General features: G+C 29.1%; 3 protein-coding genes across 4 annotated transcripts; 1 reads left to right on the top strand and 2 right to left on the bottom strand.

Annotated features, from left to right (window-relative positions):
* Positions 1-58: 58 nt before the first annotated feature.
* LOC107066529 (RING-associated factor 2) lies at positions 59-5,554 on the top strand. Of its 2 annotated transcripts, none has more exons than XM_015321221.2 (9): positions 59-306; positions 849-2,095; positions 2,351-2,441; positions 3,458-3,636; positions 3,712-4,043; positions 4,131-4,455; positions 4,525-4,609; positions 4,690-4,819; positions 4,897-5,554. In XM_015321221.2, exons 1-9 carry the CDS (start codon positions 86-88, stop codon positions 4,921-4,923), a joined length of 2,637 nt encoding a protein of 878 aa, XP_015176707.1. In that variant the 5' UTR covers positions 59-85; the 3' UTR covers positions 4,924-5,554. The 2 variants fall into 2 exon arrangements, with proteins under 2 accessions (XP_015176707.1, XP_015176706.1); XM_015321220.2 differs by having other exon boundaries at positions 2,339-2,441.
* A 143-nt stretch (positions 5,555-5,697) lies between these two features.
* Positions 5,698-12,672, bottom strand: LOC107066531 (uncharacterized). Its single transcript, XM_015321224.2, has 4 exons — positions 12,224-12,672; positions 8,466-8,723; positions 8,070-8,231; positions 5,698-7,477 (listed from the first exon to the last, which is right to left on the bottom strand). The coding sequence occupies exons 1-4, from the start codon at positions 12,620-12,622 to the stop codon at positions 7,055-7,057; spliced, it is 1,242 nt and encodes a 413-aa protein (XP_015176710.2). The 5' UTR covers positions 12,623-12,672; the 3' UTR covers positions 5,698-7,054.
* A 1,812-nt stretch (positions 12,673-14,484) lies between these two features.
* Positions 14,485-15,738, bottom strand: LOC107066534 (large ribosomal subunit protein eL6). The gene is made up of 3 exons (XM_015321232.2): positions 15,403-15,738; positions 15,043-15,313; positions 14,485-14,918 (listed from the first exon to the last, which is right to left on the bottom strand). Exons 1-3 carry the CDS (start codon positions 15,592-15,594, stop codon positions 14,572-14,574), a joined length of 810 nt encoding a protein of 269 aa, XP_015176718.1. The 5' UTR covers positions 15,595-15,738; the 3' UTR covers positions 14,485-14,571.
* Between the last annotated feature and the right edge of the window lie 341 nt (positions 15,739-16,079).

The raw sequence follows: 16,079 nt of genomic DNA, 5'->3' as shown, positions 1-16,079 counted from the left end.
TGTGTGTTTATATAAAAGTATTATATTCGTTTATGTATATAGTAGCACACAGCATACACTGAAAGATATTCTCTAAACGACAAAGATGGCGTATCGCGGTGTTAAGGGTTCCGATCCGTTTGTATCCAAAACTTCAAGAAATGAACGTTTCGCGCAAATGTCGAAACAAGAACAGATCATACAACAAAAGAAATTAGAAATCCAAGCTAAGTTGCAAGAACAAAAAGCAAAGGAAGCCGTCGAAAATGTTAAAAAATCTAATTCGCTTGGCCTAACTTCGACAGTTAACAAAGCTACTACATCCAAGTGAGTATTTGACAATCCCTTATTCCTTATATCTTAACGAGATAAATGTTCTTTATTTATGCGATTAACATTTATTATACTCCGAGTATATTTATTTGATTCGTGTCTATTATATTTTTCGTATTCTACTCCTTTTTTTATAAACGTTATTCACTAAATGAGTTCAATCAAGAATTACATTGTCATTTGAACTCTGTTATTGTCTGTATTTAATCCTAAGTTTGATTTTATTTTAATTTTTTTACAATTGTTACCTTTTAATTTTACCTTTTCATTTATATATATTATTACACATTACGTATTACATTTATATATATATATATTATATGTGTGTATACGTGTATATCATTTAATTGAAGGAAACTTATAGTATTATTAAATGTACATTTTAACACAAAATAATAACTTGGATATATCATTGTTAACTGCGTGTATTGATTTTTAAAGTCAAAGTTAATAAATTTAGTTTATAGAAAGAAGTACATTTGATACTGCCATTGCATTATAAATAGATATGAAGCATTGCATCTGTTTATTTATAGGAAGGAGGACGAGAAGTCGTCTACGTCCGTGACAGTTAATTTGTTTGCCAATGATGGTAGCTTTCTTGATCAATTTAAAAAAATTGCTAACAATAAAGGAACTGGAAAACAACAACAAGCAGAGTCTAGCCAGTCGAAAAGTGAAGATAAGAAGGAAGAAAAGGTAGAAGAAAGAAATTATGATAATAGAGAGAAAGAACGAGATAGAAAATGGAGTAACGAAAAAAACAGAGATTGGGAAAGTAAAAGAGATAGAAGAAGAAACGACTCCAGATGGGGAAGAAGTTCTGACAGAAGACACAGTTCGTCGTCTAGTCCATCTCCTACCAGGCATAGATCTTCTTTGAGTCCTGATCCACGATCAATGTATAATCAACCTCCTCCGAATGGACCACGACCACATTTTAGTCAACAACAATATCCTCCTCAAAGTAATGCTCAAAGTTCATCTATACCTCCTCTGATGTCTCAGCCTGTGATGCAAATGACAAACATTCCTCCACCTAACATGAGGGCTATGGCAACGAATATTCCACCTCCTAACATCCCTAGAATGCCTCCGCCAAAAAGTGTTAACAATAATTATTCTAACGTGGATAACCATTCTAATAATCCTAGAATGCAGATTCCACCACCTCATATTATAAGGCCTCCGCCACCTCCTATACAAAATATTCCGCCTAACACCAACGTACCCCCACCGAATATGCAAGTTCCACAAAATATGCCTATGACCAGCATACAAAACTTGCCACCGTCGTCTACTTCACAACAACATATTATTCCTCCTCCGCAGCAATGCAATATACCACCACCTACTAATTTACAACCTCCAAATATTCCTCCGCCAAACATACCTCCACCTAACATGTTACCTCCGATGTCCCAGATGCCTCCAAATATGATGCCTATTACTTCCTCTCAAACAATTGTTGTAACAGTACCTAGCGTACCAAATGTACCTCCTCCTAATGTGATATCTTCAATGATAATGTCTGCGCCTCCTCCAGTTCATACAGTTCCATCTACTATTAACTCCGTACCACCTCCAAACTTGAATATTCCACCTCCAAATGTTCCACCACCTACGATAATACAGAATGCACCACCACCACCACCACCTCACTTGATTCCAACTTCCTATCCGATACCTAATCAAGTACCAATCACAGTGGGACCACCTAATGTTCAAATTCCACCACCTGTGAGACCGCCAGCTAATCTACAGAGCAACAACGAACAACTAGGTATGATATATTTATAATATCCTTTTTTTTTATTTGCGTCACCGACTACAAGCATCGTAGAAATTATTGTAAATGATATTTTACAAGTTATTAAGATCGTTAAATATTATCAGTAAAGATACTTTTTATACGACATGAATTTAGATTATCATAAAGGAAATCTTCTTCATCATCATATATAGTAAGAAATATGCATGAAGAGTATTAGAATATTATAATACATGTCTGACAAGAGCTTCTAAGTTTGTCCCATAGAAGCCGAGCAACTGGCACGCATAGTCGCTGATTGCGGAGACGAAATAGAGCAAGAAGTACGAGAGAAGAATGCCCAAGATCCTAAATTATGGTAACTACTGTCCTCACTAGCCTTTATTTTTTATATCCGTTTTCCTACTCCTTCTGTGTATATGTAACGCGTATATACATTATTTAACAGTCTTGAAAATATTATTAGTTAATTACATATATTGCTTAATATATATTTTTAATTTTTTTTAATATTTTTTTCAACTTAATATATATACAACCCGCAGTTCCTTTGAAATGTGTGTTGTTGCAAGCAAAACGGAGTCACAGTCTTGCATTAGTTTAGCATGTTTTATAAGGAGCATTTTTTAAATAATGTATTTTTTTATATTTTCATTACATCAATATTTAAAAATGATGAAAAATTAATAATTAACTTGTTAACGGGTAAAGAATTTAAAAAGATACTAAACTTCTTGATCTTCGTTAATAAAATACCATTTTCTTTTAGATTCCAATTTCCAATATAGTTTATAACAATATTAGAGAATTTAGTCGTTATATTGATTTGCAGAAATTTTATGATAATGTTATCCACCAATTTCCCGTGTTTTATCCACTTATATTGTAATTTAGATGATTAATTTCGTAGTGCTCAGAATTTAATATCTTTGTAACTTACAGCATATTTATTTGATAGCAGATTTGTAATATCGTTTATATTGTTTATATCAAGATTGATTCTACAAGAATGCTAACAGTGCTTTAGACTCCATTTTTTTCTTTTCAAAAATACCATTAAATATAATAATCTCTTTATAAGCATTTTCATGCTGTTAGTACCTATAGTATAATGCATATAAACTGTCTCTAACCATATAGTGTAAATAATGCAACAAACACATTCTTTTTGACGCTAATCTGACTTCCATACTTATTTAACCTATAAACATGCAACAGGCATAGATAAAAATCGTTTTTGATTATAGTCGATTAGAAATTTGTCCGCTCGTTTTGAGAATTGCTTAGAATTTCATTAAAATATTTTCATTCTGGAAGCACTTTGTCTAGGAATATATCTTACTTGGCAGCGTTTTAAGTATTGTTTTAATCAAGGTTTCTGCATCAAAAGCAAAGTGCAGCATATCTGCAGTACAGGGGATTGGTGGCTAAGTTTCGTGCTGGAAAAACAGATAAAGACGCTAAGAGTAGTGGTGGGGAGCCTTATTGTCCAGAAGAAGCTCTTAGCGACAATGATGAAACAGATAAAAATCAGAAACATAGTTCTCAAAATGGTACGTTATTATTATCATTTCTATATAACACTTTTTTCTCTTCTCTTTGATATAATAACATATTCCATTAAATAGAACGACCTAAAGAGGAAACTAGAGAGGAACGTAAAAGGAAAAGGAGAAGTCGTTGGAGTGAACCAGATAATAAGATTCCTATTGCAGATATAAATGCAATAACAACTCAAAGAACTCGACCGAGTATTGCGCAACCTGGAGTAGCTATACCAGGTCAAATTGGTCAACCAGCTGTCATTATACCGCCGAAAATACAGCACAATAAACCAAAGAACCCAATGCTTACCAAGATATCCAGAAATGATCCTGCATTGATGCAATATGCAAGACAAACCTTTGGTACATTGGATCTTAGTGAAGAACAGTGGAAGAAAGCTGAGGACCATTTCAAGGTCGTTACTATAACGAAAACAAATGATAATACATCTTTAACAACAAATATGTAATTATAATATGATTATAATTATTTATTCTTACAGATTAATCTTTTATACCAAAATTTATTAAGAAAGAGAGAAGAAGTGAAACGCTTAGAAGCTCAGGGTAAACACAAGTATGAGTATGATAGCGATGAAGAAACTGAAGGTGGTACTTGGGAACATAAATTAAGATCCGCTGAGATGGAAGCTACACAAATGTGGGCCGAAGAATTAACTGCGCAAGCTGAAGGAAAACATCATATCGGTGACTTTTTACCTCCAGACGAGTTAAAAAAGTTTATGGAACAATACAATGCCGTTAAGCAAGGCAAAGAACCAGATCTTAGCGATTACAAAGAATACAAGTTAAAAGAGGATAATATTGGTATGTTCTTATTATTATTTCTTTACTAGCTATAAATACATTTATTATTATTAACCATGATGTTTGTAGGATTTCAAATGCTTCAAAAACTTGGCTGGAGTGAAGGTCAAGGTTTAGGTAGTGAAGGTAGTGGTCGAATTGAGCCCGTTAACAAGTATGTTTTTTATTTTATCGTATTGCAACGATGTATTAAAAAAAACATTTTAATTATTAATAAAATAACATTTCTTTTAGAGCTACTAATAGACTTGACAGCGCTGGTTTAGGATCTGAAAGACCTGATGGTGTTTCAAGAGATGACGACGAATTTGATGCATATAGAAAAAGAATGATGCTTGCTTATAGATTTAGGCCTAATCCTTTAGTAAGTATTATATATTTGCAATATGATGTTGGGTTAAACAAGAAATACATTATATTAAATGTCTTTTTATTATTTAGAACAATCCTAGAAGACCCTATTATTAATTAATAAAAGTAAAGATGGAATGGACTGTATTTCTATAAAAGCCTCAGACGAGAGAAGTCTTTTTTTAATTTAATATAGAAAAAAAATCATTGTTATTTTGTATATCTACAATGGCGTGATATATAAAATATTAGGTGTAGCAATGAATTTGGTGCCATTTTAAGAGATTAAGTATTTTAGTATCATACGTCTATTATTTTTCGAAATAGTATTATACTATATATTTTAATCGCTATTTTGTATTATTTAAGGTATTCAACAGTACTTTGAAAGAATATTAAAATTACCGAAAATAATTAATATTTATCTTCTATATACTATTAATAGTATTATATAATACTATAATACTATAATACTATTATATTATATATTATATAATACTATAATACTATAATACTATTATATAGTATATAGAAGATAAATATTAATTATTTTCGGTTATTTTAATATTCTTTCAAAGTACTGTTGAATACCTTGAATAATACAAAATATCGATTAAAATATTTTTAAATTTAATATCAAGACACCAAATTAATTTCTACATCTAATAATAAAAAATATTATAGACAGTAAACATTATTATTAAATTCAGATAAGATATTGCGTCGTTAAATAAAATATATAAAAGAACCAATTGTTTATATCTTCATTAATATTAATCCTTGAATTTTTAGTCATCAATATACCGTATTGTAATTGATTATATTATTTAACAGTTATATGTGTGTATATATACATAAAAAAGTTCAAGATGATGATTTCGGTTTATAAAATAATTTATTAAATGTAAAAATTTATTTTATATAATACTGTATACATATATTTAGATTATATAATTATAATTTAATTTGTACTATTAGGACGTTATATTATTTAAAGATTATCTTTTTCAATAAAAAACTGAACAAAATAATTCTGAAATTTAAAATTAAATAATCTAAAATAATAAAATTTAAAACACGTTCGCGAACGGTTATTGCACGTACAGTATTTTTTATTTTTCTTCAATACTTTTGTTAGTTTCATTTTTGAAAAAGTACCGATAATTCCGTATTATTATTATTACTATTATTATTGTTTTATTTTTCATAATTTTAACTTCATAACATATCAATATTATAAGATATTATAAAATACTTTTGTCTGATTTAATTAAAAAAAAAAAGACGTGTATACAAAAATAAATATTAACCCTTTACACTCGAGCGGTGCCTCTCAGGTACTACTTGAATCGATGCGGTAGATTGAGCAATAACGGTGTTTATTTAGATTTTGTAGGTCATCTTTTAAGGTACAAATATATTGTATCATTCGACACAATGTACACAATGGAGAAGCTTATGTTTTTGGGAAGGGTTGTAATGGGGTTAAGCTTAATGAATTTTCTTTATGAGAAATATTCTTTTTCTCTATGTTATCTCATATTTACATAAGTATTGTCTAACACTCGAAGGACCTGACACTGCACAAAGGTTTTCTTCGCACCAATATGTTCTTATGATCATTGAGATGGTTTGGGATTTTATGGCCCTTTAGAATTTTTTATACTTTAAGTAAACGATACCTTCTACCTACTGCCTATCGTCGTATTCTATATTTTATTTCATAGGCTTATCGCTGGATTTGTTTAATAGAAATATGAATATTGTGTTTAAAATTATTTTAAGTTAACTGTAAAGAACTCATGAAATAAGCGGGGGAGCAGCTGACTGCTTTCCACTTACTACTTTCGAACGTTTGATTACTCTCGAGCGGCTGATTGTTCTCGAGTTGCTGGTTTACCCGAGCGAAAAGGGCATCGAGCGCAAAGGGTTAAATTATAATTTTTTCAAAAAATGCACATTTATAAGCGTTCTGACGTAAAACTTCAAACCGTTCGACGAACGTGCGTGGTACGTATAATAAAAACAAATAAAAAGAATAAATATAACGATTTCAACATGATGAAATTAAAGAAAAATAAAAAAAAAATAGAAAAAATTTATAACACATGCGAAAACACGAGACGTGGATATTTTTTTGTTTTTTCATTATTTTATCGACGATGCACGCACGCGTAAAAAAATAAAAACAGAAAAATAAAAAGAACAGCAAAAAAAAAGAAAAGAAATTAAAAGTACGAGAGAAATATTAAATAATATTCCTATCTATGAATTCTTTAAAAGTATCTTTCAAAACGTTTTTGTAAAAGTTGTTGGTCTTTAATATTTTGTGGTAGGTATCAACGTCACCCGTCAATGTTCTATTATTCGGATCTGCGTAAAAATGCAAAACGTATATCGCCATGCAAGCGGCATATTTGCCAAAAATTTTGATATGTTTTAATAAAACTTCGTATGGAAATAAAACATTGGGATTGCAATCCAAACTACGAAGACAATTCGAAAATGAATCGTAATAATCTCTTAAAAGATTATCGTAATGTTCGATTCTCATTTCGTGTAATGTGAAACAAAATAAGATATATGATATATCCAATGCAGGCGATGCGTAACGACAAACTTGAAAGTCGAGGAACCGAAGATCCTCTGGCTCGCCGTTTTTATCGTTTTTCTGAAATATACGTTAAAAAAAAGATAAATGATAAGAAATAAATAAAAAAAGCAAAAAGAAAAAAAATAAAGAAACAAATAATAATAATAGCTATTATATTATATCATACTCGTTTTTTAAATCGGTATAAGAATAAAAATAAAAAACACGAAATTACAAATATAAAAAAAAAAAATATAAGAAAAGATGAAGAACTAATCGTATTTTTGAATCGAAATTTATAACAACGTAAAAATTTCAAAGCAAATTATACAATAACGATTACACTTCTGTTCGTATATGTACTTACAATTTAGTTTTTATTTTGTTCAATCTATCATAATATAAATAAATAAAAATGAAAAAGATAAAAAATTAATTTTTTTTTTTTTTGAATTCAATTGGGCGATTCTGAATTCACTGAAAATTCAACTTCACTGAAATTTTTTTTATTTTTTTGTTTTTTTTCCTACCACCCCTCCACATATTTCGTAAAACAAGTCAGTAAAAATGATTTTTAAAAGTTTTTCTTATTTCTATATGTTTCTGTCCGTACTATATATATATAGAAATAAAAATTGTACACTTTAATGATTTAACCGTAAATTTCTACCTTGTATTTAAACAATATATTGTTTGTCCAAGCATCCCCATGATTTACAACAGCATAAGGTTCGGCATGGGATCCCTTGACTACCTCCAACGCTATTTGCGACATATGTTTAACAAAATTTCTGTATTTTTTCTGATAACGTTCGTCCTCATCTTCGAGAACCTAAAATTAAAAAGAAACAAAAAAAGAACACATATGAATCATTCGATGTTTTTCTTTTTCTTTATTATTATATTATTATTATTATTATTATTATTATTATTATTATTATTATTATTATTATTATTATTATTATTATTATTATTAATTTATTTTTCGTTCATTTTCTTCTTTATTTCGTTTTGCACATTTAACAAATATTTCTAGAAAAATAAAATTACCAACACGGATTTTTACCTTTTCAATTAAATCGATTAATGCGATCGAGTAATCATCGTCCTCTGTATTTATCGTCATAGGATTTCCAAAATAAAATACGGGCTCTTTTATAGATTTAAATATCTCGAATGTTTCCGGTTTTTTAGCCCTAATTGCAAAACTGTACGCGTGAAATCTTGCAATACAACGAAGAGTCAATCGTGCGTGAGAATAATCGAGATATTTTATTTCTCTCATGTGATAATTTTGATATTTCAGATCTTCTAGCACTAAAATCTGTGGGTGAAAATTTCATTAAAATAAAACTAAGTAGATTTATTTATTTATTAAATTTTAATATTCTCTCTCTTTTCTCTTCTCTTTTTCTTTAAGAAAATATACAGGTAAACCTCCAACAACACGGTTTCGTTATAACACGATTCATAAATTGCGGGAACCCTCTTACAACACGGCATCCTATAAAACTGTTTTCTTTTAAAAAATCTTTGTACAACACTGTACTTTTACAGCCGCGGCGAGGCTTGTCGTTTTAAAGATACAGTGTTGCGGAAAATATTTCTTTTCATCTCAATGGCCTGAAAACATAAGTGTCTCACGCTGTTTGTTTCGTACCGGTGCCTTAATCGGTACTATAGTATTTATCTTTCGCAGAAAGGTATTAAGGGGATGTGAATGTGTATCGATTGTAGTTGCTTAACGATAACGTATTTGGGAAACGACATTTCGAGAGTTTTTATACCAAAAAATCGGTTTTCGAAATTCCTTCCCCAAATTGATTGACCAATAACAGACGGGTCCACCCACCGGGGTCTCCCGATGGAAGAACTTATGTTTTTGGTAAGGGTTACAGTGGAGGATAAGCATAAAGGAATTTTCTTTATGAGTAATGTCCTTTCTCTCTGTGTTATCGCATGTTTACATAGGTATCGTACACCACTCGAGGGGCCTAACAATGCATCAAGGCTTTGTTGAACCGAAGTTTCTTGATAATTTTTTGAGTGTGTTTTAGATTCTATGGTCTTCTAGAATATTCCTTTTAATCTTTGAATCGAGTTTTATTGTTCGATAATGTACTGGAAAATATACTATATAGTCGGCAGTCTGCGTCGAGCCACGGTGTGTTACAGAATAACGTTTTCCTCTTTAACACATTAAGTTTCAGTCCCAAGCCATGTCCGATAAAGATAAAAAAAGAACGTTTAAGAAGAAAATTTCTTTCTTTAGAAGTCAAGATACAAATCTTGGATCGTCTTTTGAAAGAAGAAAAAGCATCTCACATTGCAAAAAGCCTGAATTTGAAGGAAACAACAGTCCGGACTATTAAAAAAAATGAAAAAGACATAAGAAGTGCAGTTGCTGCAGGATCTTCGATATCCGCAAAACGTGCAACTCGCCCCCGGGCGCCAATAATTGAGAAGATGGAAAAGGCACTCAGCATTTGGATTGATGATTGCTGTCAAAAAAGAATTCCATTGGATGGTAATATCATTAGACAAAAAGCACTCAAGATTTACAAACATCTTAAAGAACATGGAGAATCCTCTGTCAACCCAGATTTTGTGGCAAGTAAAGGTTGGTTCGAAAAATTCAAAAAGCGTTTTGCAATTCATAGCATAAAAATTAAAAGAGAATCTGCGTCGGCTTATCATGAAGAAGAAGTTGACGAAGCGGATTTAATGGAAATGGCATCCGAAGCTGTAAATCAAATCGATCCTGAGAAACCTAGCACTGATGAAGATTGTGCAGTTAATAATTTAACATTAAAAAAATTACAAGAAGGCCTAAGCTTAGCTGAAAATCTCGTGTCATTTTTCTTGAATGCAGACCCTTCAGCAGAAAGAAGCCGAAAATTCAAAAGAGAGCTGCAAAACTGTCTAGCTCCATACCGAGAAATTTACAATGATCTGGTAAGAACCAGCCAGCAACGTAAAATTACAGATTTTTTAAAGAGGAAAGAAAATGCAAGAACTTTAAATGAAGAAAAAAGTTCTGAAAGTGAAGGAGATATCATTCCACCGAAAAAACGTTCTCGATTGATTAAACTGAGCAGTGATGACGAAGAAATTTATTAAACTAAAGTTGCGTTAAATTAAAGTAATATTTTTTCTTTTGTATTGTTCATACATTTATATTTTTAATAAAAATTAAGTTGTTTATTTAAAAAAAAAAAATATTTATGTGTTTTTAAAAAGTTTTCAGAACGTAACCCCCCTTTTTGCATTGGCGCTGGGTCTCATACAACACGGTTTCACATAACACGGCATTTTCTAGGAACCTATCTACCGTGTTATAGGAGAGTCCCACCTGTATTTAATATTAACATATGATTACAATTAATATATTAAACACATTAATTAGATATAATCTATATTTAAGATAATAATTTATATTTCAATAATTCATGAATTTTTTTTTTATTATAAAAGTAAAAAAAGCAAAAAAAAAGGAAATTAAATTGCCTAACCCCTTAACGTACAATTTTTTTGAAAAAAACCGACCAAAAAAAATCAATTTTTTTTTATGTAAAAAAACATAATTTAGAACATTGTCTTGGCAAAAAAATGAAAAAAATACAAAATTAATCAAAATTTTTATAGCAGCATAGAATACAACACCGCTCAAGTTAACTTAAGCGTGCAACTGAAGAAGTTAATATTTCATTACTGAAGAACACATTAAATTCAATAATTCGTCGATATAAATTATTAATAATATTATCAATGCTACTTTTAATCGCAATCTCATCAAATTTATAATATTTGTTTTGTTTTGGTTGCATTCATAGTAATTCTGGGTTGCGATATGTTGGACAAGCATGTTCTTTTTGTTAAATTTAAAAATTTATTTAATTTACTAATAAAATAAACGATTAAAATGATTTTCATCGATTTGTGTGTATCGATTATGAGAGAAAATAATCTTCTTTATCTTTTAATGATTTCTAAAATTATTTCCAAAACTACTCGATAAAATCTGTAAATAATGTCCACGAGACATCGTTTGATTGGATAAAAATTTGTATTTCTCAAAAAGATTTAATTTCCTCTTTTTTTCTCTATTTACGATCTCAGGAAAATCTTTTTTTTATTTTTTTATTTCAAACAATATTTAAATTTTGTCTAACTTGCAAGTAAAATAAAACACTAACGATGATACGCATTTCATTTGATCCGATGCAGATCGTATTTCATAAGAAATTTTTTTTCAACCTTAACCAATCTTGTAAGAAAAACAGAAAAGAAATAAACGTCGATTTTGTTTGTTAACGTTTTTATATTAAACGCATTTAATAAATCTCAGATGGTTTTGTTCATTGTTTTGTAGAGGAAAAACCGTATATTTTATACATGTATATTAAGTATATACATAACGTAAGTAAAAGGGAAAACAAAAAAAAAGGTGGAACGAAGGTGAAAGTTACCGAAACGGGATAATAATCGAAGAAAAAGTGTGTGACCGTACTAATTATAATTAGAAGAGAGAAAAAAATTCATTTTTTTTAAAATAAATTATCGTTTAAAATAAAAAAAGAAATAAAAATAAAATGATTTATTATTACGTGTTTAAAGTAATACAAATTCGATTTGATAAAATTAAAAAATAATCAAACGTTTCAAATTGTTTAAATTTAAATGATTTATATTACAACGTAATATTTTATATTTATCGGATAATAATGTAATAATATACATATATATATTCATACATATATAAGTATATTAATACGAAATAGGACAAATAAATAAACAAATGTAATATTTTGTGACAAATCTTACTTCGTTCAAATGTTCCTCGGAGAAAGCATAGATATAAGGAACATATTCGAGTGTCATATTGTAATCACGTAGAAAATCGTTAAAAGTTGGCAAAAGTTTTTCATAAAAATATATCTCTTGTTGAAACATTCGTCTTACTTTGGTATACTTTCTTCTCGAATCTAATGGTGCACATTTAGATATCAAATGTATGCTCTTATTTCGTCCATTTTTTTCACCTTGTATCGTAACACGATAAACATCTCCGATAAAATTTTCACCAGTTTTAACGGCAGGTGTTACGGAAAAACTAACGTTTGTAAAAAATTCCTTCTTGGCGATAAGTTCAACATACTTTTTCATAGATTTCACTCCTAAAAATTCATCTTTTTTCTTTTCGAAATAATTATCATCAGACATATTATCTTTTTTTTTTCTTAAAAAAGAAAAAGAAAGTAAAAAAATAGTAATAAAAAAGAAAAAAAATAACAAATAGTAAAGGCAAAAGTATATATATCCAATGAATAAAGTACAACAAAAAATGAAAAGCAAAAAAACTCAAAATAATGCATGTGATTATAGAGAAATAATTACACAAGGGTAATAAATAAATAAATAAACTATATAATTAATTAATATGAAAATAAAATGACTCGAATAAAACGACGACAAAATAAAAATTAAAAATCAAATCGAAGAATTGATAATTTAAATTTGTGTTTTTACAACATGTTTGTTTATATATATATATGTAATTGAAATGTCTTCTGACGAATATAAATTACTGAGATAATTATAAGAGAGAAAGTACACATGTAACGATTATAATCTTTCGAAAAGACGATGATGTAAAGAATAAACGGGAAAAGAGGAAATCCTACCCCAGATGTATGATCAAGCGTAGAAACGACTGGGACTCTCTCGTAAGACTTACGAACCGATACTGTCGAAATTCAAAAATGACAACGATACCGTACTTAGTGTGACTCTGACGGAAGTTAAATGTTATCGCAAACATTGTTGTTATACATGAAGTAGAAACTATTTCAAACGAGATAACAATCGTTTAAATAAAATTTACATTTTTCTCTGTTATGTTAATATGTATTGATCGTCATTTGGAACAACGATTCAAAATACAAAACAATGATTTCACTTTTCTATCACTCTAAAATGGAAATATATATATTTTATATATTTTATTTGGACTTTCATTATTTTTATACAATTTTTTATACTATTACTATTTAATTTATTCTATAATTTTATATTATTTTTAACTTAATTATAATAAATTTATATTATTACTCTTTATCTCTGTGTTGTAATTATTTTATTACAGGCAATGTTACGTACTTATTCTTCCCAGTAATACGGCAATACATTTAACTTATATACAAGTTTGTTTTTTTGTCCTCTTATTTATTTTATACATCAAATTAATTTTTAACAATTATTATGTTCTAGTAAGTTATATTAAAGATTAGTACGGTCAAGTATTATTAAAAGATAATTTACTTTTGTGTTATCAATTTTTTTTTACTAAAGAATATTGATTTTTTTCCTTCTAAACGTATATCACTGGTTTTTTATCTATATTCAATTAAAATCGAATATCCAACTTTTTTTCTTTATTTGACTTATGATTATAATTATTTATATTATTTTTTTATTTAGTAATTAGAAAAAAAGAAAATAATTTCTGTTAAAATATCGATTAGAGTTAGTGTTGATAAATCCAGATAAACATTTGTTCTAGTTAAATGTATTTTATGATATTGGAAAAAAAAATTTGAAATACGTGGATAATTTCTAATTACGTTTCGAGATGGAGGATTCGATCTTGTTTGATTTATCGTCCTAAATGATTTGATATTGCTATTATAAAAGAGATAGGATTTGTTTGAAATGATCACCTTGACTGAGATATTGGCCAAGTTCGTGTTCTCGTACTTTGTACTCGATTTTTCAAACTAACACAGTTTGTCGTCCAAGATATCAGCAGTTATAACAAAAATCGTAACTTTGTATCGACATAACGTTTTTTTTCAAAATTAATTATCGCAAAATAAATGACAAACAAGGAAAAACAATTCCTAAAATTAAAAATTTTTTTACAATGATTTATGAATTGTCACAATTGTAAAATATTTGTTTGTTTTTAGTAATTTATATAAAAGATAAAATATTTCTATACAGGATCATTATTTTTCATTGTTAAGAAAATATTATGTTCCTTGGTAAAATCGTGTCTGAAGAGAAAGTAATTTCCATATGTAATATTCGTTTTGTAGATAAGTAATAATTTTTATTATTCTTCAAGAAAATCGCATACATGTTATGAGTTCATATATAGTTATTCATACATATTAGAATTGTAATCTATGCGGGTATTGACTGCTTCGCAAACCAAACATAGCTGATAAATAGGTAAATAATAATTTTTTGTCTCGATTTTGTTTAATTTTGTTTATAATAAATTTGTCCACAACTTTCTGATCATTTTTCCTTTGTTCAGTGGGCTTGTATTCCTCAGTCTTTTTGCTGAAAATATCACCTTCCTCTTTTTTTGCACGTTTGTCAAGTTTTCTTTTGAAATATTCATCATTTATATGTTCCGGCAATTTGAATCCGGTAAGATCAATACGCGTAGAAGTCGCTATGACATAGTTCTGATTAATTCTACGCATTGGGCAACCGTTAATGAGGAATGGACCTAACGTGCAAGGAATTAAATAATTATTGAATAAGAAAATAATTAAATCAAAATATACATACGACTGATCATCTGCGCAAATTGTAATTAATAGAATTAATAAGAATATGATATAGAAACCAACCTGTAACTAAGAGTAGACCGCTCTTCAGCTGTTTTAGGAATACCACACGTTTCCCTTTGTGTGATCCAGCTAACAATATACAAATAGTTCCAGGAACTAAAGAAGGTCTTAAATATCTACGATGCTCACGGAAATATTTCTTAGCGTGTTTTTTAGTAATAGGATCCGCCGTAGGATAATAAGATCTCTTTTTCAACGGAACTATCCGCTTTTCTCCGTTCTTGTCACCACCTATTTCTTTTTCAATGGTCAATGGTCTTTTAGTTTTCACCTATCGAATATGATTTGTATAAAATTCTTTAAGATGTATTAACAAATGACATATATAAATATTAAGTATTATGTTTATATATCACTCACAATTTTAGGTGTTTTTTTATCAATAAACTTGTAAATGGCTTTCTTATGATACATGCGTGACCGACTAAATCTATATACACCATTTCCTAGATCATAATTTCTAGGCTTTCCAGATTTCCTTTTTTCTTCTTTTTTAACCAAATCAGCTGCAGGTACAGCTTTCTTCGGTGATTCTGTTTTTGTATCCGACATCTGATATGAAAATAATGAAAATCTTCACAAAAAGTATAGTGACACAGGACAAGATAACCTTTTTCCACCGCCCTGGTTTCCCACACAGAGTTGTAGCGGACGCGTGTCTACAGTCACGCCTCTACAGACCTCTCATACAACTATACTCAAATGATAAAACAGACTAACAACTCATAAAACAAAAGAGAACAATAGTTAATAGCATTATACACGCTACACGACACACAACGCATTGCATCCACCACGTGTTACTAAAACTCATTTCAATTAGTTGTTACACCTATTTTGATACCGTATTATTAATAAAGCTTTCTATACACGTTAACCATTTTGTATATCTTTTATCTCGTGGTATTAATAAAAAGAGATACCACAGAGTTTACGACACAGCATCATCTATCGGATTTTTCATAAACGAAAAACTTAAGTATCGATGTTTAACTATATCGATATATATATTGAAAGTAAAATGAGCGGGAAAAATG

This window comes from Polistes dominula, unplaced genomic scaffold, assembly GCF_049000335.1.
Source record: "Polistes dominula isolate Pdom_NZ unplaced genomic scaffold, Pdom_raw_medaka contig_24, whole genome shotgun sequence".
Lineage (NCBI taxonomy): Eukaryota > Metazoa > Arthropoda > Insecta > Hymenoptera > Vespidae > Polistes > Polistes dominula.
The sequence above is the reverse complement of the archived record's forward strand: the minus strand, read 5'-3'. Positions and strand labels throughout refer to the sequence as shown.